This window comes from Camarhynchus parvulus, chromosome 1 (genome assembly GCF_901933205.1).
Source record: "Camarhynchus parvulus chromosome 1, STF_HiC, whole genome shotgun sequence".
NCBI lineage: Eukaryota > Metazoa > Chordata > Aves > Passeriformes > Thraupidae > Camarhynchus > Camarhynchus parvulus.
In genome coordinates this window covers 50,371,707-50,395,994 of record NC_044571.1, presented here as the reverse complement: position 1 = coordinate 50,395,994, position 24,288 = coordinate 50,371,707, and the positions used below count along the sequence as shown (strand labels likewise).

The 24,288-nt window shown below is 41.3% G+C and overlaps 1 protein-coding gene across 3 annotated transcripts in view; it reads right to left on the bottom strand.

Annotated features, from left to right (window-relative positions):
- The window catches only part of KLF12 (Kruppel like factor 12), a 234,754-nt gene that overhangs the window by 58,601 nt on the left and 151,865 nt on the right, over nucleotides 1-24,288 (bottom strand). For 2 of the 3 annotated variants that reach the window (XM_030965666.1, XM_030965753.1), the window contains exons 5-6: nucleotides 17,479-17,614; nucleotides 5,143-5,202 (exon numbers count right to left, since the gene is read on the bottom strand). In XM_030965666.1, coding sequence (XP_030821526.1) covers nucleotides 5,143-5,202; nucleotides 17,479-17,614 — 196 coding nt within the window. The remainder of the gene's footprint in view (nucleotides 1-5,142; nucleotides 5,203-17,478; nucleotides 17,615-24,288) is intronic. The other variant, XM_030965828.1, reaches the window with a different exon arrangement.

Genomic DNA, 24,288 nt, shown 5'->3' with positions numbered 1-24,288 from the left:
GAATCACTTTGATGGGGCAAAAGCTGTGGCTGAGCTGAAAAAAGGGCAGAAACAGGTAAACAGGCAAAAGGAATAGTCTACATAATGGAATAATACCTTTCATTCTACTGCATTAGAAAGCACTGAAAGCTTGCTTATTTTAAAGAAGAAAATACAGTTTGGGAAGTGGTGAAGTGTGAGAATGGGCATGCTGAAACCCTGATTTGGGAGGCAGACACCCAAAAGCCTGCCTAGGTCCATGACCCCATCCCCAACCACTGTCCCATGAAGAGTCCTGCACAGCCTCCCCCAAACCCATGAGGTCCTTCACTATTAGGATGGAGCTTCCCTGGGAACCAACCACTAGGCACATGTCCACACAGACTCACTCTGGCAGCTGCCCATTTTCCATGTACAGGCAGAGTCCTGTCCTGAACTTTGTCTGTGTCGTGTGAAGAAGCCCCAAAAGGCAGGCAGAGTGCTGATGGTGGTGGCACTGGCAAGGTGCTGTACTGTAGCCCTGCAGTCAGGTAATTCACCCAGAGAAGCACCATTCCAGGAATAAACTGGCTATACAGATGCAGGACCTTCTGCCTAAGTGTCCAGGGAAGTGAGGCTACTCTGTAATCAGGAATGCAAGACCCACAAGGCTAAAAGGTTGGGCAGAAAAGGGGGATCCTGGCTCCATACTGGAAATCTGGACAATAAGCATCTAGAGAGGAAGAGTGAAAGGTCTGTTTCAGTATCCACAGCTGTTTCTGGCCCGACGTTGCTTCAGGGAATGGAGCCTACAGTCCCAGTCCTGTCCATGCTCAGGCAAGGATACAGGTTCTTCTTACCCACTCTCCTTCCCCATCCTGTAACTTCTGTGTTCCTATTTATACAGCTGCCCATATTCAGCAAGAAGGGAAATGACACTCCACTGCTCCCCTCGTTTCTTATCTGATTAGGCCTGCACCAAGGATCCCAATGAGGCCAGCTTGTGCTCAGAACCTACACCTCAGGTCTCCCTGTCTGTTGATGAGCTAATTAATGAAGCTCATCTGGAAAAGTGGCAAAATTTCTGTTGCTGCTGCCAGCTTGCTTGACAAAAGACTCATCTCTGCTCCATTATAATCCAGAAAGGGCTACAGAGACTACGTCTGAGGGAAAACGATGCTTTTATTTCCTAGTGGTTCTCTGTACAGTCCATAATAATTGATCTGATGTAACTGGGCTGTGGTTCCAGAGAAGCACTTACACTCCCTAGGCCACCAAAATATACACCTAAACTATATAGGTAAGGGCTCCTTTTTGGTTGTTCCTGGAACATTGAATTCCCTCCAGTGACTATAATGAGGAATTCAAGTGCTCTTCCTCAGAGGTCGGCTCAACCTGCAAAGCTTAACCTTAATATACAGGTAGAAGTTTCATTTCACAGTGAAGCACAAGTGCTACTCACTCAAGCATTAAAAAAGTTTTCTGAGAGTGTAACAGAGGTATCAGTGCCTCTAGCGTAGCACAACATAGTCCCACTCTAGTTGAGAGAGGGAATGAAAATTTCATAATAGGTATGACTAATCTGAATTTTACTGTAAGTATACAGAGTGTAAGTGACCTCTTGATTTTGCAGTTTTCCCCATTGCAAGTAATGTTTATGCACTGAGCTGCATGAAGGAAAATATGTAGATTAGGGAATTGCTTCAAATGCTTTGCCTATCCTAGATGCATTAATTTTTCATTTCCTCATTTATGAAAAAAAAACCCCAAAAAACCAAAACAACAACAAACTAAGAAAAAAAGCCCAATAAAAAACCTGAAGTAAAACTAAAATGTGAAATGAGGACATTCCAAATCCGGCAAAGAGAAGATCAAGCATTTTCTGCTGGCAGTGCACTTAATTATTACCAGTAACTTCCTATTTATTATTATCATAATTATTCTTTATCCTGTTCTTTAAAAATGATCCAGACTACCTCTGCAAATGTGTGGGGTTTTTTTCTGTTTGACAGATGCTAGATTCACTTTTGGCTGAAAGCAATCAAAGTTTAGACACAAGAAATATATCCTTTAAAGCCTGTGCTCTTCAGTTAACAATTTGGTCCTGGAGATGAATTGCAAGTAGAGACTTGGGCCTAAACAAACTTACTAACTAATGGGAATGCTAACAAGTAAAGCAGCGTACTCTGCACTGCAATGCTTATTTTCTCTTTGAACTCATGACAAATGAGAAGGACTGCTTCGAATTAGTCTTACAAATGTCAGCAATACAACAGAACACTGCAAATGTTCGTCTTTGAACAGCGGAGAGTCAAAGTGAACTGAGGTGATAATGGTGTCCAGCAGAGCAATTCAGATCAGGAAAGCCATCCAACTCCAAAGCAGCTTGACCTGAAAACAGCCCCAGAGGCAGTGCCACAGCTGCCAGCTAGACAGTAGCCAAGAAGTTAGCAGAGGTGCAAGCCAAGAAGCCAGCCATAAGCCCATGTGCCAATGCAGGAAAGCTGTATTCCAGAATTTGGCATCTGGGTCCTCCAGCTGCCAAACATCTCCCATCTGGCTGAGCCTGTGGACGAGGTGTTAAAAAGAAGATCAGGGAAGATTATACAACAGCAAAAGCAGTACTCTTTGCAAGACAGCAAAGATGAAGAGGCACATTGTGCCCCCAACATGTGAAACTCACACACATTATCACTTTGCTCCCAGTGGATCAGAGGAGGCAGTCTGGACAAAACGCTCCAGGTTTTAGAGGAAATGAACAGTTAGATGTAAACTGAGGCAACCATCCCAGCCTCTGGGCATCTACAGAGGTCAGCAGATGCAGATTTGTGTGGAATTGGTTAGGAGTAAAACTTACAACTTTTAGTAGATTTGACGAACCCAATAAGAAAAAATAGGGAAAAAAAAACCTACAAAAAATGTTTCTTCAAGACTTTTGTGATCCCCTCTGTTTCTCTGTCATCACAAAGAAACTGAAGTATCAAATTCTGTACTTTCCTAACTGGAATACCATACTTCTCAGTGTACTTTTATGGAAGGATAACTTTCTTGCAATTTAGAGGAAAAAGATAAGTTTAGTAATACCAAGTTAAAAAACACCCAAACCTGGGTAGGCATGAAATTTAATTCAAATGAAATATATCCACTCACATAGCTGCATTTAACTGCAGCAGAATTCACTTCTTACAAGCATTTACTGTTCCCAAACTCCAGCAGCGCCATACCCCAAGAAGAGGGACCAGCTGTGGGTAAGACTCTTAGCACTGTCAGCAGTTTCAAGTGCACTGTAAGAATTCATATTTTCAAATAATGCACTGACTTTAATGTTGATCTAATTGATCTTACTTCCCCCTTTCAATCTACAGGAAGGCCCACATGGCCCAAATGAGGTTTGACAGATGTGTCTTCTTGATCAATTTGGTTCTTTATTTTAAAAACACAATTAAAAAACCACCTACAGCTCTTTTCCAAATTTCTGTTTTTATTAGAACCTATTTGTCTTGCCAAATGTTACCTTTCAGTCTCATCTCGCTCCAGTCAGAGCACACCAACTTTCAGCAGTTTAGAACTGCTGCAGGAGATAACTTAGCCATCTTCATCTACATCTAACCATGCATGTTTTTCAAGGGGCTTCATGAGTAGGATCTCATATTCATTACTATGGTATGTAAATACCAAGTAAATTCATGAGGGATTTTTAAAGCAAAATACTGACAACATCAACAAAGAGCAAAAAATTAACAACATAAGTGTCCTTCTTGAAAATGCTTCCTGCAGAGTAGAAGCCAAAGTGCAAAATGTTATATAGTTTAATGCCAGTTAAAAAAGCCTGCATTAAAATCTGTATCTGAAATATGCGCATGTTTTAGAAACACAACATTTTGAGAGACTAGTAGGCTCGTCAGAATAATTCCTGACATTGCACTGATAATACAATCAGATCAAAGAACATTCTAGGGATTTTTAAAAATAAATGTATTGTTTCAATTTCATAGTAAAGGAAACCTTAAAAAGATTTGTATTAGCTCTAACAGACAAATTGCTCCTGCTGCTACTTTGAAAATGTTCGAGTAATAAGATCCTGCAAATTTTTAATATAAATATACCAGTTGTAGTGTAATTAACTGCAAATTGGAGATAGGAATAGTCTTGAGGAATGACTTCTGTATTTGACTACTCATTAGCAATTTGAAAGTGTAATTGCTCTTAAACATGCCTTCTTCCTAATTTTATTATAAAGCTTAGCTGTACTTATAAATGTGAAGAATTTGATTTATTCTGGAACATACTTGCTTATATTGAATGTGTGAAGTTTTTTCTTCTGCACTCCACAGACAGACGGAACACAGGTCACTAAGAGCAGATAGAGCAGTGAGCTGATGGGTTTACACTTGCCCCATAATAAACATAACTCCAAAGGAACCTTCAGAGGGGCGCACAAAACAAACAAAAGAAGGGAGGAGAACAGGCAGGCAAGCAAGCATGCACACTGAGAGTGGACATTTCACTGCATACTATTTTAAAACCCACTAAAGCAACAGCCGTGAATCCCACAAAAACAGGAACCCTACCAGCTTTGGTACATCCTCCTGTCATTTGACATCATTTCTACCTGGGCAAGGGGGGTGAGCCCGAGGGCCCTTATGGTATCACAGCACTTGTTGAAGCCTCCCAATCACCCCCTGCCACTGGACTGGCATGTAAACCCTGTGCCATCTACTAGGGACATTACACAGGAAGGTTTTAAAATTGTGCCCTCCTTGAAATAAAAGCAAGGATATATTTGCAAAGAGCTCTTCCTACATTTTGCAGCTTTGCTTCACGGTAACTGGCAATGATCCATTATAACATGAGCTACATTGATGCACATTAACTTCATTACTCAATTTCAGTAGACTACTTTGAACACTTTAAACTATATTATTAAACATCAGAAAAGGTATTTTCTATTCTCATATTTTAAGCACTGTGATTTATTAAAAAAAAAAAAAAAAAATTCAGCTTTCCCACCACCCTCTGAGCCCTAAGATAAAACAGCAATTGCAAAACTCAACTTCAGATCTTGCCTAGCCCCACACACCCCCCAGTCATGACATAAAGAGGGAAAGAAGCCTGAAAAGCACTGCTACTAGACTTCATCAATAAAACAGAATATTACATAATACACAATAAAATGCTTCATACCTGGAGTTGAAAAAACGAAAAGGGTTAACAGCTGACCTGGCACAGCCCCACATGCTCTCTCTGGAAATTGAACACAGACAATTAGGAATTTTAAGTTACCCCAAATAATCGAAGGGGACTTAGACAAGCTTGAGGAACACTTACTGCAAAGTAAGTAAGGCACATAGCCTCAGTGTGGAAGACCCTTTAGGATTTTCCCATTCACTCAAAACTCTCCTCAAACTGATTTTGCTCTGCAGATGCCCCATCTAATGATAAGTAAGTCATTAGGAGCTCTGTGATTAATTTTCATGGCAGCAAAGTCAAAGCTTAAGGGCCCACAGGTCACTCAGTGGTAATTCTGGATCATGATAGATCCTATTTTCTTATTAAAAAAATCATCAGCAACAAAGAGGTAAACTCTAATGAGAATCTACAGCAGGCAGACATTGCATGAAGTGGCTGCAGTGAAGGTCTGCTCCCAGAATTCTGCTGCATCAGTAATATTATTCCCACACAAAACAAAAAAACTTAGGCTTTAACATTTTTACTTAGAACTGGGACTCCAGGGAAAATATACAATCTTCTAAAATACCATTTTGAATAAGGAACAACACCAGTATACAGTGCCATAGCTGTACAAACTCCTATGCTGGTTGAGATTTGGACTAGGTGAAATGTTCCTTTTCACTGACAAATTCTAATCTACTGCATGTGCTCAAATAAGAAGCTCCATACAGATGGTTTTTGGAAAAAGTTCCACCAAGTTAGGGGAAAAAAAAAAGAAAAACCTGCAGAAAGCCAAGAACATGAACAAGCTCCTTTGGTCCTTCTGTTTGTGGTTCAGACCTCAAATGTACTGTGAAAGTAGTCTGAGGCCAATGCCCAAAAAAATAGCAAAAATATTAGAATAACAATATGAATAATAAAAAAGCTCTAGCACACTAGCAGTTGAATGTATTTGCACTGAAAATGTTTTGAATTTTTTATAATGCTCAATTAAAATATCCAGGTTGGCATAGGAACTGTTGAAAGTGAAAAGGAAATTTTCAGAACAACTTTGCTTCATTTATATAATTGCATTTTCCACTGGCCCTTGGAAACTTACTAACAATCCATTTTCTCTCAAAATTTTGCACTGAATGCTTTGAACCTGTCACACTTCCCTGCTTCAAGTCTATAGTAAATAATGGCTTTCTTTACTGTTTTTGCCATTTGTTAGATGCTAAATTTCTGATAATGACACAAATATGGTATGCAGATGACAAAATGATGTACAGAGTTTTTGAAGTGTAAGTTGTTAGCTCAATCACTGCCTAACACTGTTTTGGTTTTTTCCATGCTCCATATAGAGTCTTTTCCTTCTCAGAAATATGTATCAGGTACTTGTCTCACTGTCTCAAATAGGTACAAATTTTATTTTACAACTGTGTCAGTACCTAATCAAAGAGCACTGTGACAAAATCTCCCCTGCCCCATCAGCCCTCAACTGAAAACAATATGCACTGCAAAAATGGTTACTGGCAACAATTAACACTAATGGTTCTCTTCCATGTCAATTAATTTGCAATCATCTCTGTGTCTCATTGGAAAATCATTTATTTGCACTGGTGATATAAACATCAATACATTGCCTGGAAGTCATAACTCTAAATTTTGGACACTCCTTTTCATAAAGTTCCCTTTTTAACAACTAAGCAACAGGGCAGACCAAAATACAGTTGCTGAGGTTAAGTATTTGCATGCTGAATTTTTGACAGCAAGAAATTTAGCAGGCAACTAAAACTCTGATTAGAACCTACAGTATCCAGGCACTGAAGCAAAAGATACTCAGGCATCATCCAACCAACCTCACTGACACCTTAAAGTTATTATGCTCCTTTCTGTTTGGTGTGAAAGCCAAAGGGCTGTGGCCTCTCACCCTGCCTCTTCTCTAATCCAGAAACCATGAAGAGAAATACCTAACCCTTGCCTCTGGAACTTGAAGCTTATCTGCGCTATGAAAATGGCTAAAACACATCTCAGACCATGTAATCAGGATAAAAAGGATCTGTAACAATCACTTCTCAATCCAAAATGCAAGTGTAGAATAAAGAAGAGGAAAAGGACCACTCCTGAGTATCTTTTGCACACAAATGTAGATATCTGGCTTCCTGAGTTAGTGCTCTAACGCCAGGCTTTTATGCCATAGATGGGTGGCTGCACCACTGCTGCCTGTCACATTTTCACACAGAGAGATGGCCAATGGGAAGACAACAGCACACTCTGGGTGTTACAGCAGGCAGAAATAGGTAAGCTCAGAATTTGATCTCTTCATTTCCACAATGGAAAGTTGGGAACATGAGCTGCTCTTTTTTTTTTTCCAAACTACTTTAATGAACTATTACAGTTCAGAAGCCCAAGCTCCAAAGAGAGCAGAGCCAACTCACAGCCAAGTACCCATCCACGATGTAAGTGGAGACATCTCTAGGAAGCTGATTGCTCTGCCAGTTGAGCTTCAAAGCCTTTAACTCTTTGTTGACTATACTGTGGGAGTGTTAATGCCTTGCGCAGGTGCTCTGCCACAGCAATGGAGCCAATCACCTATTTCAGAAGCTCACAACACCTCCATCGGACCTTCTCCAAAGCAGAAAATCTGCATCATGTCTCAAGTACCTGTGCTGCTGTGGCTTATCTTGGTCCTGGGTACCTGCAGTACTTCATGTGTGTTGCAAGCATTTGGGGATAGTGCAACCTCTATGTAATGCAATATATTGGCAAGGATGTACCTGTTACAGAATTGCACGTACTTGTAGTTCCTCTCAAGCAAAAGGAGAACCACCTTCTGTTATTCTGACTATAGGAATGGCAAAAGATCTCAGAAATTATGTGGTGATACAGACAGCCGAGCAGTTCTGAAGTGGAAAAATGGAGTGCAAAAGGAATCAACCTGTTCAGCTTAGTAAATAATTTTCAGTAAACAATTTACTACACAGCATTACTCTGTTATTGTGCTTTTGAAACTTTTATGACTGAGATTTTGGTCATTATTATAGTTCTTCCTGTGAACTTATTTATCAATGGTTTGACTCTTTGGCCCTGACAAGCAACTGATTATAGAAACAGAAGTGCTCATCAGTTCTTAAGAGAAATACCATGGTGACTTATATGTCTATCTGACAGCACTGTGCGTCCCTGATTTATCATGCATTATCCCAGCACTATGCTAAATATTGTACTTTTCATGCAAATAATTGAGGTACATATTTTGACAAGACCGGGACTGCTGACTTTTAATGAGTACATAAACCAAGTATTTCTTTTACAGCCTGATGTCAGCTTCTGGTGATTTCCAGGTTAATTTATTTTTCAGGCTCTGTTTGCAATGCTGGCCGTTTCAGCCAGCAGCAGATCCTGGATGCAGCCCTTAAGGTGAGCACTTTCTAGGGCAGCCTCTGGCCCCAGTGCCTGCCAGCCTGCTCCATGCCCCCCTGAGCTACCAACACAGGCTAGACAAGAGAGCTCTGGCAGTTGCTGCCTCCTCTGATCCACCCTGGTCTCTTCCTTATTTTCTGCCTGCCTCAGCTTTCATATTTCCTTGCACTGCTTTATCCTCTGGCAACTCAGTATCTCACAAGGATAAATAAAGAAAAATATAACCCAGAACCTCATGCCTGACACATCTTTGGTCACTGCTCTAATGATGGAGGTGCAGAGTTTGACTCTGAAACCTGTGATTACTCCAGGATTAGATACTATAATATCAGCCATTGTGCTGCTTTACTCCTTGTTTTAGCCTTCAATTCCTTTATCTTGACTAGAGTAATTTCATATGCGTGGTGGCTGTGAAGTCCAAGTATCCTTTCTGTGATGTATTCAGAACAGTAATGCCCATGTTCTAAGTTACATACACACGGACAGTGGCACCTCCTTGGCACACAGGCTCAACACCAAAAAACCTCTCTTCATATCCATCATCCAAGAGCTTCCATTCCCTCCTCTTTTATCTGCAGCATAAAAGAACTTGCTGTGAGAAATGAGATTGTGGTGAAATCACTACTAGTCAGAGAGGATTTAACTAATAGATGGGGAAACCTACCACAATCTTCTCCCATTATGCAAGAGAAAGGAAAATGGCAGGAAAAAAAAGTAGGTTAATTTTTTTTATTTCTGTATTTACATGCTCATTCAATTATGCCTTGCCAACAGTGTTCCCCTCTTAATAGTTCCCTCCTTTACGTGCAGTTTACATACCCGTGACCTACACAACTTCTGTGGTTTTGCATGCATTGACCTGAACACTCAGGACAATATTTCCATAAATCAGTGTAAGCACTGCTATTAAGATTTAATTGTGCTGCATGTACGTCTGTCAAAATCACAGGAACTGCCTTATGGAAAAGGAAAGATAAAAACTTATCTAATCTAGATAATGAAACAAGAAGTAATTTTGGTTCAAGTGACAGCAGAGGACAATGCTCTTTCTTTTTCTTATCAGTAAGTCAAAGCAGCAGTTCACTGAGGAAGTTTTATTGTGGCTTTTCCTGGCAGTGTTCTGCTATCCAATACACACCTATGAGTATTTGTTATAGGTCTAAATTTCTTCAGGCACACAGCTCTGTCCCTGCTTTCTGTGCTGATTTAGAAAGACAAAACATAAAAAGTTGAATAACGAATCACTGGGGAAAGAGATACCAAACAGGTCTAGAAACTGCTAACTGGGTAGTAGTAATTCATAATGTTATTTATAATTCATTCTTTGGAGTCATGATCTTCAAGCAATTACAGAATGCTTGCCTCACTATCCATAAAATGCATTTCACATATCTAACAACTAATGACTCGAGCTTCACTCTGGAGCAACACATTTTAGTGGATCAAGCACGGGAGCAAGAGGCAGATGTACCTGATCCCAACTCATTCTCTCTTTTGCTGCATGGCCTTGAGCAAGTCACTAACCTGTGGATAATTATAATATGTGAAAACACAGGAGACCTGTACAATTTAATTAGTAAATGTTTGCAAAGCACTCCAAAGACAAAAAATGCTTTATGAATGATAATCACATGCTATTGTTTGATGGCATTTTATTCCAAAGCATGTTTGTGTAAACATGTTTAGACATGTAAAATTCCAGTAATGGCAAAGTTTGACAACTACCTTAAAATGATCGGCACTTCTTAGACTAAAATTTAAATTAATTAACAAATTTAACTTCTGTTAAGAAGACATTTATATGTGAATTCAATACAGACACTAAACTGAAGCTGGGAAACAAGATCTTTGAAAGTTTCTTTGTGATAGATAAAGGAAGTGAACAAGACATACAGAAGGTATCAATGAACCAATACGTGTAACTCTTTCACTGCAAGATAATGGTGCCCCAAATAGCTTAAGTGTTGAGTTACTTTTCTTTAGCATCCAGACTTCTGTTAGTTTCAGGACTAATCATTAGACCAAATAAAGTTCATGGCAAACAGAAACACGATTTCAGACTTTAACAGAACCAGGATTCCTTAGTGCTTCAAGTTTATTATGCAATTAATTTAACTATTTCTCTCAAAAGGAAAAATTACTTCTAGCAATGGTATGGTAAAAGCTCTAGAATGACCTATTCAACAGTCATGGAAACTTATTCTTACCGAGGAGCCAGGAAGATATGATTTTATGTGGATCAAGGCAAAAGTCCTCTTATTTTCAAATTAGCTTTCTTCAGGGAGCAATTTGACAATACTCCTATCTCCTGATACATTTCCATTTAAACAACACAGCCCTTTCAAAGCAGGAAGTGATGTTAATTTCTCTGTAGAAGCTGGTTTTGATTGACAGTTGCCATTCACCCAGCCCTTGTTTCTAATGATCTTTGGCTGATGGGGAACCTTGTTATTCTGGCAAAAGGCCTTGGGACATATAACAGAAAATTTTCATACCAAAAAACCCCAGTGCATACACAGGATGGCATCCTTTGATTTTACTGCCCAGGTCTCCTTTCGTCAAATACCACATATTTTAAAAAAAGGAACCTTTTTAGAATAATATGGGTTTATTGGATTATTGAAACCCCAGGTTCATACTTAGTGCCTAAAGAGCAATTCCCAAAGGTATAGAGGTCTTTCAAGCTCCTGCCGTCCTTAATAAGGGCTTCAGGCCAATTCAGTTCTATAAACAGATGTTTCTGAGTATTCAGATTTTGCTAGGTATAGCTTTATAAAATGTCATATAAACCCACTGTAGAAGTCAGTACTTCTTCCACAAGCTGTCTGAACTGCATGTAGGGAGCGCACATAGGTAGGAGAAATCACACCTGTAGTAGTTGGGGCAGGTCAAATTTAGATGTATTAGGTTCAGCTGCTTCTCAAGCCACAGACTTCCAGCACAGCCTCAGAAAATAAAATAGAGGGGGTTGCCTCAAACAACTTCAGCAACGTAAAGTTTTACCACTCTTTAAACCACTTGCCCAGGTTTCTTCACAGCTGCTAGGGAAGAAAGATACCTTCTGAAAGGTAGATGAGCATAACTGATAACATGATTAGATCTAGAAATATCTCTCCACTGAAGAAATCCAAAATATTCGAGCCTAACTTTTAGATATTTTGCATCGTGAGAGATGAACCTTGCTGCAAGGTAACGTCCAAATTGGACAGTCCAGCACTACCCAGAGGGTGCCTAAGGTAGCTGAGACACAGCACATTGCCAGCTCAGCAGTGCCCTTGGCTCAGTAGCCAGCGTCCAACCCAGCAACAGTTTTCACTGCAGAAACTTCTTCTTTTCTGCCACAGGATACTTACTTAAGACTGCTGACAAAAAATAAAACAAAACTAGAACAGAAACATCCCTGAAATAATGACCCAGTGGGGGCACCAACCATAACACAGATGCCTTGCAGGGCTCTATGTCGCTACTGTCTTTTGCTTACGTATCTGCACAAATGCCTCTCAATACTTTTAGCAAGTCAGTTCAGTTTGTAGAACAACTCTGGAGGAGGCCAAGGAGAAGCCTCACAATGTTACAGCCTGTGGGGAGGTCAGAGGCCCATAGACAGTTCTTTCTGAGTGTGTGGTCCAATTTCCCTACAATTGCAGCAACTATGTAACCTTCTGCTCTAAAGTCTTGCTGCAATGGAAAATTGCATGCCAGATTTGCGTACTCTTCATGAGAGAAGTAAAATTGAAATTGATATATTCCCACAACTTCACTTCAAACCAATTAGTGTTCTCCACTGAAAAAAAAAATCCTTTATTGAGGAATCCTGGATGAGCACTAGGCAATTCTCCATATGTAAAATCACCACTCAGTTGTGTGCCAGTTTTAAAATGAGCACAGGCAGATGTACCAGAGAAAAGGGAAGCAAAGTTCACACAAACACTGCTGAAACACCCTCCCTTATGTTTTTGGAGACTCTGGACAAAGTATTTTGTCTGCAAGTGGAAGAAAAAAATGAGATGAAAGTTCCCTATAATGAATAGCACAACAGTAGTAATGATTGCAACCGAAGCAGGGAAACAAACTATACCAGCGTAGAAAATGAATGGCTTATGAAAACAAAGATACAAACTTCTAAAGAAATAAAAATAAACCACAGGAGCTGATTTACACTGAAGAAGAGGAGGGAGAAAAAAAGAGATCTAGGGAAAAAAATCACATTTGAAAATAATTTATTAATTTAGGAGAGTAATTTAAGAGAGTACACTGGTATGGTGGCTATGCTGTCTGTTGTGGAGTCTCCTTTTTGTTACTGCAGTATCCAAAACTAACTCTTACTGTACTGCAGAAATAGATGCCAGAGAATTTAAAAATAAAGGAAGAGGATCACATTAGCACCAATGTATCAATCACATAAAGTAGCCAAAGAGAACAGGGGTAGGGTCCCTAATCTCATTTTCATACAAAGCACTCTGAGGCACCCAGCTCAGCCTAAAGAGGAATTCATGTTAAAGGTCAGAGCAGCCACATACAAATAACAAATCCCATCTCTGTGAATTAACTGCAGCTATAACTACAAGTAGACAGGATTTCCTCTCTGAAACGTCTGTCTCTCCCTTACTCCAGAAAAACAATACACTATCTGAAGCATCATCAGTTTACATGCACAGTTCCTCTTTTCCTCGATATTTGAAAGAAAAAATGGGTTCATCAAAGGAGTTTCCTCCATTTACAACACCTAAGGAGAAAAGAAGTCTAGAGAGAAAGAGGAATTTCTGCACCTCTGGATTTTTATCAACATACTGGTCAAAAGTTTATGCTAAAGATCACCCTCCACCTCTTCTGCTTCTGTCCTCAGTTTCTGCAAGTAGGAGATTTAAATTAAGCATATTCAGGGAGGGAGAGCTTCATGCTGTAAAATAATATATTTTACCACACAAGCGTGCAGGAAATAAGGAGATGAATGCTCTGTTCAGGGTTTGCATTACTATGTGCCATGGAGATGACTCCTGAGGCCATCCTGCATCAGTTCTGCCTAGGGATGGAAAGGCTGCCAGGCTGAGGGAACAGCATGTTGCCTCTATGAGGGACCCTAAAAAAGTTTTACTGGTCTTCAAGGGGTTGACTAATGCCTTCTCCTCCCTTGGCTTCATAAATATTTCTGGAGTGTATCTGAGATTTGGTTCTGAATATATGATGCTATTCTTGCTGTGTAATAAGCATCAGTGGTGTCAGGCATATAGAGGCAAATCTGCTCTTTGTTAGATGTTACATGTCAAAATGAGTTTGTAAAACACACCACAGAAAGGAAGAAATGCTGGTTACAATGCAAAGCCCACTGAAATCTACATAATGTTGCAATATTTATTATCAGCCAGAGCATATTATCTGAGATTAATAAACAATTCTTAGTCCATATTTTGTAAGACATAGCAACTTCCATAAACCAGCACTGTCACATGAAGAAATTTCACTGAAGTACCCTGCTTGAAACAATGACTTTATTTATCTATAATTTTACATTATTGATTGGGTTTGTTGAACTGAAGGAGAACTATGAACTCATTCCAAATAACTACTGAGAAAGAAGTCTGGAAGCTCAGCCAACATAAAGCTTGCAGCAAGAAGGCAATTTTCCTGAGAAAAAATAGTCATACTTGGTCACTTTACAAATATGCAAGCAAATTACATTCTGTTTGTGTAAATAAGAACTAATGCCAAACATGTGGCTCTCAGTGTTTCATTGTCACAATTTTTATTCCTAAGAATTTTGTTCCTATCAGACTACAGTGGACCCGAAACAAAGCAGCAACATAGGTGGATGCCACCCAGTTTAAGAGGACATGAAAAGCAAAGCTTTCAAATAGGCATTTGAAACTGCCCAATCAAGTGTCATTTCCAAAACAACAAGCTTAAAAATGGCTGTATTAAAACAACAGTTAGTCCCCAAAAACTGACAAGCTGATTTCCCTTTGGTTAAAAGGTGGCAGACTGAGATGCAAGGGAAGATGCAGGAGCATTCAGGACAGCGCTGCCACTCCCAGTTTCTGGCCCAGCAGCTCCCCAGTCAGGGATTGCCATGGCCTCCCCTGGCACCAGGGATGCGCAGTGCTGACGTGCGTCCCAGGCAGCTGCTGCACCACTCGTGGGTGACAGAGAGCAACAGGAGCTCACAGCCTGGAGTCTCTCTCTGCCCCTGAATTAGACAGCTCCAACAGAGCAGAGGGATTGCTGCCTGTGCGTGCCAAGCACTCCCCAGCCCTATGCAGGGAGTGAGGTAACTGGCTGGGGTGCAGATAGCCACGCAGGCAGGATCAATCCTGAGCCCCAATGACAGCACAGAGGGAAAGGCAGGAGGCAAGGAAAGGCAAGGCACTGAGGCAAACCTTCACAGCCCCACATGCTTGTGAGGGGGCTCTACAGGATCAACACAAAGCAAATATCCACCACCAGATTCTGAAAGCCCCAGAGTCTGAACCCCCTTACTGCTCTTAAGAGAACAGGTGGCAGTAGGCAAATATATATACATATATTTATATTCATAATCTTATGCAGAATAATTTAAAACATGTCTGAAAAACAAGCAGGAAAATATCAGCTGTTGTCTCACTCCTGCTAGCAAGCAAGCAAGCACCTACAAACTGGCATTGTGTTTAACAAAGACAAGACAGTACAACACCAATTGGTACTGAAGAAAAGGATGCTCCCATCACTATGGAAGTACTGAGGTGTAGTTCCCAGCCACTCTCTGCAAGAAGTTATTTTTTGGGCAACTATTCACAAGAAAGAGCTTACAATCTCACTTAGAAAACAACACACTCTGTGGGACAGTCATCCAGACTCGAGGGCCAGCCTGCCTCCCTTGGGCACTAAGCTTTGACCTACACTTCACTGACTGCTGAAGAAGTCTTTCCATGCATGTCCCTACGCTGCCAGGTTATTCAGCAGAACAGTAGGTGCCTTTCCAGGTCCTCAGAGGAAACTCCTGTCTGCTAAGTTTAGATGCTGAAATTGAGCACACAGGATCTCCCTCTGGAAGGCTTCAGAGGCATTTTCCTCTCTGCAACAAGGCTATGCAGAATGTTCTTTTTCAGTGGACTCCTTTGCTAAACATCTAATATTAAGGTACATATTAAATGCCTAAAATCAAAATAGAACCTGCCCTGTAGAGCACAATATTGCAGACCAACTAAGAAATAGACTGAGTGCAGTTAGCATGAAGTGCCCACATTCCTTTTCAACTCAGCGGCTGTATGTGTGGTGTCTGTGACTGAGAATGAAGTAAAGATGACAAATTGCAGATCACAGTCAAATTAGATTTTCCTAATGGGGCTTTTGAAATAAACTAACAGATTACTGTTTAAATAAAACCTGTAACAAGAATGAGTTGATGTTGCATTATTAAATTTCTTAATTTGATTCTTAAGCTCCAGAGCCAGTCAAGTAATACTCAACATATTTACCTTCCCAAACTGTGGAATGCATTGTACAAAAGCTAAAAAAGCTTCCCATGGTTTGACCAATTCTCTAAGTGTTCAAGCAATATCCATTATGGAGAACAGTATCTGCCTGCCAGTCAACTATTAAAATTATCTGCTAGTGCTCCATACTTCCTTTGTTCAGTAATTAGACAGTGCAAAATCATCTACTGCAAAATCATGACGCATTGTTTTATTTTTCTGGCTAACTATGTGTGCTATAAATTGAGAAAAAATACTTAGCACTTCAGGGCCTGCTGTTGTGACTAGAAAATTGAAAATACATATGGGACCTGTCTATCAAGCAATAGCCTCACTGGCAAAGAAACCCTCCCCTCCTTTATCACTGTTAGAAAGGGAGCCTGCTAATCACAGAACCAACACCTTGTCTTGCCTTGCTCACAAACACCTCTCTCTCTGCCTAAGGAGATATCAGTTTGAGATTCACAGTTATGGTGCTTAGCTGACAGAAGAGGTAGTACATGTCTGGCAAAAAAAACCCCAAAAAACCCAAAGACAGTACCTCCCCAAACATGGCTTAGCTCTTTTAGCTGCTGATGTCCAGGAAAACAAAGCAAAACATTTTTAGATACCATATTAAGACATTTAAAATGCATCTATAATAACCTATACAATAGCAATGTCTAATGGCCTTCATTACACCCATTTTTATTTCATAATGTCCAAAATGCCCATATACAGATAAAGTAACACGTTTTGTGGGTCTAGCACAGGCTTCAGTGCCTGGAGGCTCTAGTTCTATTTCCAGCTCTGCTTCAGACCAGCAGAGTGACCTTTACGCATAACCTCATTTTCCTCACCTATAAAATTGGGATATTAATACTTATTTACCTCACAGTTGGTTCCCTTCCAGCTGCTACAGTGACTGACCGACCTCATGCATCTACAGAATTGCAAATGTTCACGATAAACTGCTTCCTTCTTTTCAAACAAGCAGCACAGGTACTAAATTAAGAAAATATTTGTCCACCCAGTTAGCAAAAGTACACAAAAAAATAACCGCAGTGGAAAAAATGTTCGAAGCCCCTCAGTAATTTCCTTCCAATGACACTGTCCTTCAGAGAAATGCTGCTAGTTCCTATCTGACAGCAATTAGAATCAACTTCTTGATGCTGCTTTCAGTCAAGGAAAAAATACATGGTTTTTGAGTGGTAATCTAACCTGGTCTCTCTTTGGAGAGGATATAAAACCACTGCAAGCTTTCCAAGTACATCAAGGGGAAGAAACAACTTCAATATGAAACTCAATAATGAGGGCAGAGAGAAAGAAAGGAAAAGATCATGAGAGAGACAAAAGATAACAGTCATCTCTTCCAAAAAAAGGGAATAAATCTCCAGGGAAAGGTGCTGGCAGGTATGCTGCCTGCAGGCAGGAGGACAGCCCTGCAGCAGCGGTGCCTCCGTGGGCCTGGGAACACCTCAGCAACACTCATCTTGTCTGGGAACGCGATACTTACTCTTGTACTGCTCTGGCTATGGAGAGCGCTGTAGATCCAGTTTCATTAACGCTATCTAAGGTCACATTTGGCAGGTCGTCATCATCACTGTCACTTTTAATTTGTCTGGGAGATAGGCCTCGGGGGTCCATTTGTGCTGGAAAGAGACATATAATGGATTAATACGAGTGTGCTGAAATTAATCTTGTCCCAAAACAACATCAGGGCGCACAACATATCTGCCTGCTCCGGTTGGAGAGCACCGAGCTTCCCAAATCAGCTGATAGGTGGGCAAAGCCACCCAGTAGTGCTACAGCTGGATGTGAGCACTTCCAGAGGCATGCCGGTCTGTGAATTCACAGAGGCTGCACCAATGCACTCAGCAGTACCAAAACACCACTGCTCAGACCTCATCCAACAAAATCCTAGTTTACCCTCAAGTAACTTACGCTGCCTGACTTCAGAAAGTGAAGGGAAAGGGAACAAGGGAAAGGGTTACATCTGCTTTGTACAATACAGAACACTCAAGAGTACATTTGACAGCAAAATTTCAGGAGCAATCTCTGATTCTGAGCATTCATTGTGAGGCATCAGGATGGAATCCATGTCACTCCACTCCATTAAAATTTAGGCATCTAAAATCCCAGTGCTCCTGATTTCTGACATAATTCGACACCATTTTCAGCCTCTGAAGGATCCTTCACTCCACACTACGTGCAACCTCACACAGGCAACCAACATTCAGGTGACCAGTATCAGTGGGGCTAACACATTTTTTTGAAAAGTCACCCAGTTTCAGGTCTTATAAATATTTGAAGATCGGGAATTGCAGGATTGTTTTACCTGTCCACAGCTTACAGTATCCCTACTGCATGGCAATGGAGTAAGTGCCCAGGTGCTGGCAGCAACAGCTGCAGGGACTTGTATGAGGAGCAGCCAGGGCTGCCCTGTGGCAGACACAGTGCTGGGCACAGCTGAGCCCTGCAGACAGTGGGGGTGTCTCAGGGAAAACAGGTTCAAGAAAAGGTTAAACAACTGGCCAAGAAAGGAGGGACAGAAAAAAGTGTGAGAAACACTTTACACTGAGGGTGGCAGAGCACAAGAACAGGCTGCACAAGGAGATATCGGAGCCTCCCTCCCTGGAGACATTCAAAACCCACCTGGATGTGTTCCTGTGTCACCTGCTCCTGATGACCCTGGCTTGTCAGGGCTGTTGGACTGGTTGATCTCCAGAAGTCACTTCCAATACTAACAGTTCTGGGATCGTGTGAAACAGCTCTGCAGATACCAATGTGCAAGGAGATGGAGGGGAGAAAGTTCTTCATAATGGGGCAGTCCCTGGAGGAGACTGTCCGGATGGGAAGAACTATCTACAGGGAACCAACAATGGAGCAAGGGAACAGTGTGAGGAGAAAGAACAGCAGAGAGGAACAATTATGAACTAACCACAGCCCTCAGTCCCCATCCCCCTTGGATGGGGGAGGGAGAAGAGCTGGGAATCAAGGAGGGGAGTCCTGGAAAAGAGGGTTGGGGATGGTGGTTCTCACCATCCAAATCTACTTTTAATTAGCAATAAATTACTTTTCCCTGTGCTGAGTCCTATTTGCCCATAAAGGTAATTGGTAACTGATCTCCCTGCCTTTATCTTGAGCCTTGAGCTCTTGCACTTTATCTTCCCCCCTGTTCTGTGGAGGAGGAGTGAGAACAGCTGGGTGTGCACCAGGCAGATGGCCACTAGAGTTAGCTTTTCTGCCAAAAATATACAGGCAAGGAGAGGACAACAGAAAGGCAGGTGACCTGCCTTCCCTCTTATGCTGGTTGCTGTCCTTCAAAGAGGAAGAAAGCACAATTCACCAGGATAGGGGGAGGGAACCAAGAGATGGGTATAGAGGGGAAATATGGGGCACAACTGTGATTTGTGATAGTGCCAAGAGGAACTGGGAGTTGTTTGTGCCATAGACAAACTTCAGAGGTGATGTGGAGAAAGAGACATTTCTCCTTGCTCGTGAAATACCACATAGGATTAGTAGGTGCTGAGAGACACCCAAAGCAGCTGGAGAAGAGAGTAAAACTGGAGAGATGTCTGACTCTGCAAGGGAGGCATAGGAAGGGGAAAGACAGGCAGAGATTTGTGTAAAAATGTGTTTATTTTGTCTGCTCTGGTGAAATAGGGAATTCATGGCTATTTATTTAAAGAGCTAACTGTTGCAGTTTGTTAGCTTATGCTCTCCTGTATTGCAGAGGAGACAGGACACTTTCTTCTGGGTCTTGCAACACGATTTCTGAGAAGAGATTCATTCCTACTCAACTCTGGCTAACCACAGACCTACACAATAGGTATCACAGGCGGGCCCACATCTAGGGAGCAGCTCCAAAAGTCATAGTTAAATCTGCCATTATGCCATCTTTCTTAGGTTACAGTGTTTACTGACTCTACAAAAGGAACTGAATTACAATGAAAAATGGGAGGGCTGCAGATACTTCAGGAGCTGTGCAGCCATAACAGTAGGATTGATGAATAGCTAGGCTCTTGAAAAGAAAGCACTCCACAAATGAGTGATGAATCCAAGGAAAGCTAGTCTTAAATTTTAATTTATGTCTTAGCTGCAAACCACCTGTGAGTAAAAGAACACTGATTATAAACTAACTTTCAGCTGTTGATTTTATGTTACAGAATTTCATGAGGAACATACTGTTAAATACATTCAGTAAGCTGATGGAACAAACCCTTCTGGACCCACATTTAAAGTGCATTTACAGTTGCACAGTACTTCTTCTATTACCCTTCTACAGGCACAGGCTAGGTGCCTCAGTAACGCTGGCTATGTTTGGACTGCTTACTATTTCTTCATGGATGGCAAACACCTTTTGCTTATCAAAGCAAAGGCTGTTGACAGTGAACCTATATCAGACAATCACAACTTAGAAATTGTTTGAAACATTCAATTTAGGCAGAATGAGCACCATTCTGACTGTGGTTCTTAAAATCACAACTTACCCATGATGATATTCAATGTGTAACCTCAACCTGAGCACTAGGGACAATCTAGTACTTTATTTAAAAGCAACTGAACTACCCAGTCAGCTGATTTAGCCCCAGAAAACTATTTCGAAAGAAGTGTCATTCCTGCCTTGCTCCCTAATGCTTCTTCTTAAAAGAATGAGTTTTTATTACTACGTATTTCATTAATTCTAGATCTAGAAAAGATTATATTCTTTTCATAGAATCACAGAAAGGTGTAGGTTTGTAGGGACCTTAAAGTTGATCTAGTTCCAGTCCCCCTGCCACGGGCAGGGATGCCATCCATTAGACCCAGTTGCTCAGAGCCTCATCCAACCTGGCCTTGAACACTTCCAGGGATGGGGCATCCACAACTTCTCTGGGCAACCTGTTCCACTGCCTTACTACCTTCTGAGAAAAGCTTTTATTTCCCCCTTAAAGTGAATTTCATTACAAAAAGTTATGCTTGTATCTGCCCAATATTTAAATGTGCTACAAGTGATGCACTTGTGAGAGCTAGCTATTTGTCCACAGAACTAAAAACTGTAACAAAAAAGCTATGTATGTTAACTGAGGTTTAATCTGACTTGCACTACAGCAAAAATTTTAAGTAGGTAGCTCAGAAACTAAACCTAACTTGAAATGATGGAAGTTGTTACATAACCAAGCCTGTAATACAGTTCTTATATGTGAATTCTGATCACTTAAGCGTGAATACACCTACATAAAAAGAGATGGTATAAATGTGTATGAACAATCTCACATACTTTCGTTCTTTGTAAGACATGTTGTTTCATTATTACTGCAGATTGCTGGCTCTTAAGATATTAATGAGACTCCTATGACATCTGGTATTGATTTTAGATTACTACAGGAATGTGCCAGGACCAAAGCTCTCAATTACCTTCTCCTTGCTTCTGCTTGGTAAGTCCTACTCTGTACACTTCTAGCACAGACACAAAGCTGCAAACAGCGCTTCACCCAGGGACAATTTACTGTACTCACTGGGTACAGTGTGCCCCATCAGACACCAGTGTTTGAGCATATAATGAGGTGCTGCCACACGTAAGTATGGAGAGGACAAAAGGTGAGGAATGGAAATGTATCAGTGGGTAAATTCAAAGGCAGGCATTTCAAGCACTGCTATATATTTGCAGAAAACCTAACTAAAGATTGTAAATAAATAAAACACTGCTCTAGGGATAATTCCCTTACTTTTTATGTCGGCCCATCCCTTTTTGTCCCTCTCCTCATTTGTCACTTCCTTCCATCTCGCAGCCGTGGGTGGCCGAGGCACTGGGGAGCCGAGGTGACTGACCAGGAGGCTGAGCTTTGCTGCTGCCAGCTGGTGCAAACTGGCCTGTTTTCTCATCAGCATGGCTGCAGCTGCTAGGGGAAAACAGCCTTTCAAGCTACTCTCCTCTCTGAAATGAGCCATGTGAATAACCAACTGGCCAAAAGCCTAACAGATATCTCCTCCTCACCACTCTCTGCAGTGTGCAAACTGCAGCACAGGACTGTTACACATCAGGAGTTCATGACTCCTACTTATGTCAACAGCTCTGACTGTCTCTTGGACATCTAAAAACAACTGTCGAACTCCTGGCACCAAGGTTTATGAATACCAGCCTCAGTTCATAAGCACTGAATTAGAAGTAATTACTAGCCTAATGAACATCAAACAGGAGAGGATGAAGAGATGCAGGCAAGAGATAGTTTAGCAAATGAGATAAAAAAGGTGGGGGACAAGTGAGTAACAAAATGCAACTGGCAAGCAAGGTGGAGGAAAGCCCATAAAACATGCCAACGCATTTTAACCTCCCTTCATGCTTTACCTTGCTCTAACAACCAAGCTCTTCCTTGAACTCAGGACCATGGGTCCAGAAGGGACTTGTCTGGGTCATTGAATCAAGTCCTCCCAAACACAGGCAGATACATTAATTAATAAACCTTAACTGGTTTTCTTGCCCTTGCTACGCCTCTTGAAAGGCAAGATTTGTCCAACAGAGCTATCTGGTGGTTTTGTGAAGTGTGAATGAGGTTAAGGCGAGGCAAGGAAAAAGAAACCAGAGCAGCCAGAGACTGCTGCTTTCATGGGACAAAGGTGCCATTGAATGAATGCACAGGAGGTACAGAAGCAAGCTGTTAGCTCTCCATGCTGAATAGACTGGTGAGCCAGGGGAGTTAAGAATGTCTGCAAGTGCTGAAGGCTGCAAGCAGCCACGTTGCTTCCCATCCTTGTTAGCCTCAAGAAACAATGATCCTTTTTTGCTAAGAAAAGTGGAGAGAATTGCTCATGATGCACACAAATACATGCAATCACTTCTTAACGCCCCTTTGCCAAACTGAACCAAAAAGGAGCTTCCCTCTGGTCACTACAAGCAAATTCACTTCCTGCACTTGTTTTAAGCAAAGATGTACAAATGGATCACACATAAAGCACATACCAGCTAGTAAATACTACACAACTTAAGTCTATCATCATTAATATTGTATCTGCCAGCTGCCAGTTGCCAGTAGGAAAAAGCCTGATCTGGATCAGATATAAGCTTGCTTCTATTTCTGTCAAACTGAACAGTTTGGGGCTTTAAAATTTATTCTGGCTGTGGGGTCAGATAATACCTGATCCTGCTCCTGAGGACAAAATTGCCTGTTCTACAATGCTGGAAGATATTTAAACTTGCATAGGAGCTTTTTAATGAGCACTGCATACATTTGTGCTTTCTGGCACATGGCTGCATTGGTTTTGACATGGTACAGGATTAGCCATGTCACGGAAGCACAATCTCTGGGAAGGATCCAGCTTGTTGGTTGCTAAGGGCAGATGAACCCCCTGGAACAGGATCAAGCCTCCACCTCCCCAGGGGAATAACCTGAGCCCACAGCCACACCATCAGGGGACTTTTCCCCCTCTTTGTTCCCTAAACTGGTGCTCCTGCCCACATTCTGGAAACTCCTGGGAAGGAAGGGATTGTGGATTTAAATAGCTGCAGGCTGACAAGCGCCCAGCATCCCTCCTCCCCCTTCTCACACATGTGCTGCTGATACTAGCATGGTAGGTAAATTTTCTCCCCGTCTGTCACACTTGGGTTTCAGCCAGGTATGCCCTAACCCTAACATCTTTGCTTTATTTCAGTGATTAATCAGGGATACACACCTCAAGTGCTCTGATGTGGTCAGACAAAGCCAAGCACTGTCAGAGGCCCTGCATCTGGATGCCTGCAGGTGGCATGAAAAGGGCCATACACCACAACACTGCTGTCACCACTGGCAGTTCTCAGTTACTGCAACCTGATTTACTTTCCCTAGTGAAAATTCCTGTGAGTGAAAGGGATGAAAACTCATCCCATCATTAGGCTCATGAACACCCACTAAAAATAATTTTATGTCTACATCCTATCTTTGATTTAAGGTCAAATATGAGATCCTTGGGCTAAAGAGGAATGAAATATTTAAGAGCAGGAGAAAACTAAGTAACCATTAGGAGTTTTGCCTCAATTTATAGCTAAGCCACACAGTAATTAACTGATGTTGAAATGACTCTGAGATGACGCTTGCTGGTATGAACGCAGAGAGAAAATTTCAGCATCCTGAAATACCTCTGTCTCATTTCAGCTTAAAAACAGCTTTCTGCACTTAACTTCTCAGCCAATAACTTTGTAAACTTACCCACATGCAGGTTTGCCAACACACCACACCACAATAAGAATCACTGTTACTCTCTTAAAATAATTAAAAATCTGTTTCTGCTCTTTGAAAGGATTTCCAAATTCAGAGTTTGCTTACTTTTGTTTCACATTTTAAACTCCTCACCCTGCTTTCTCTGAAGG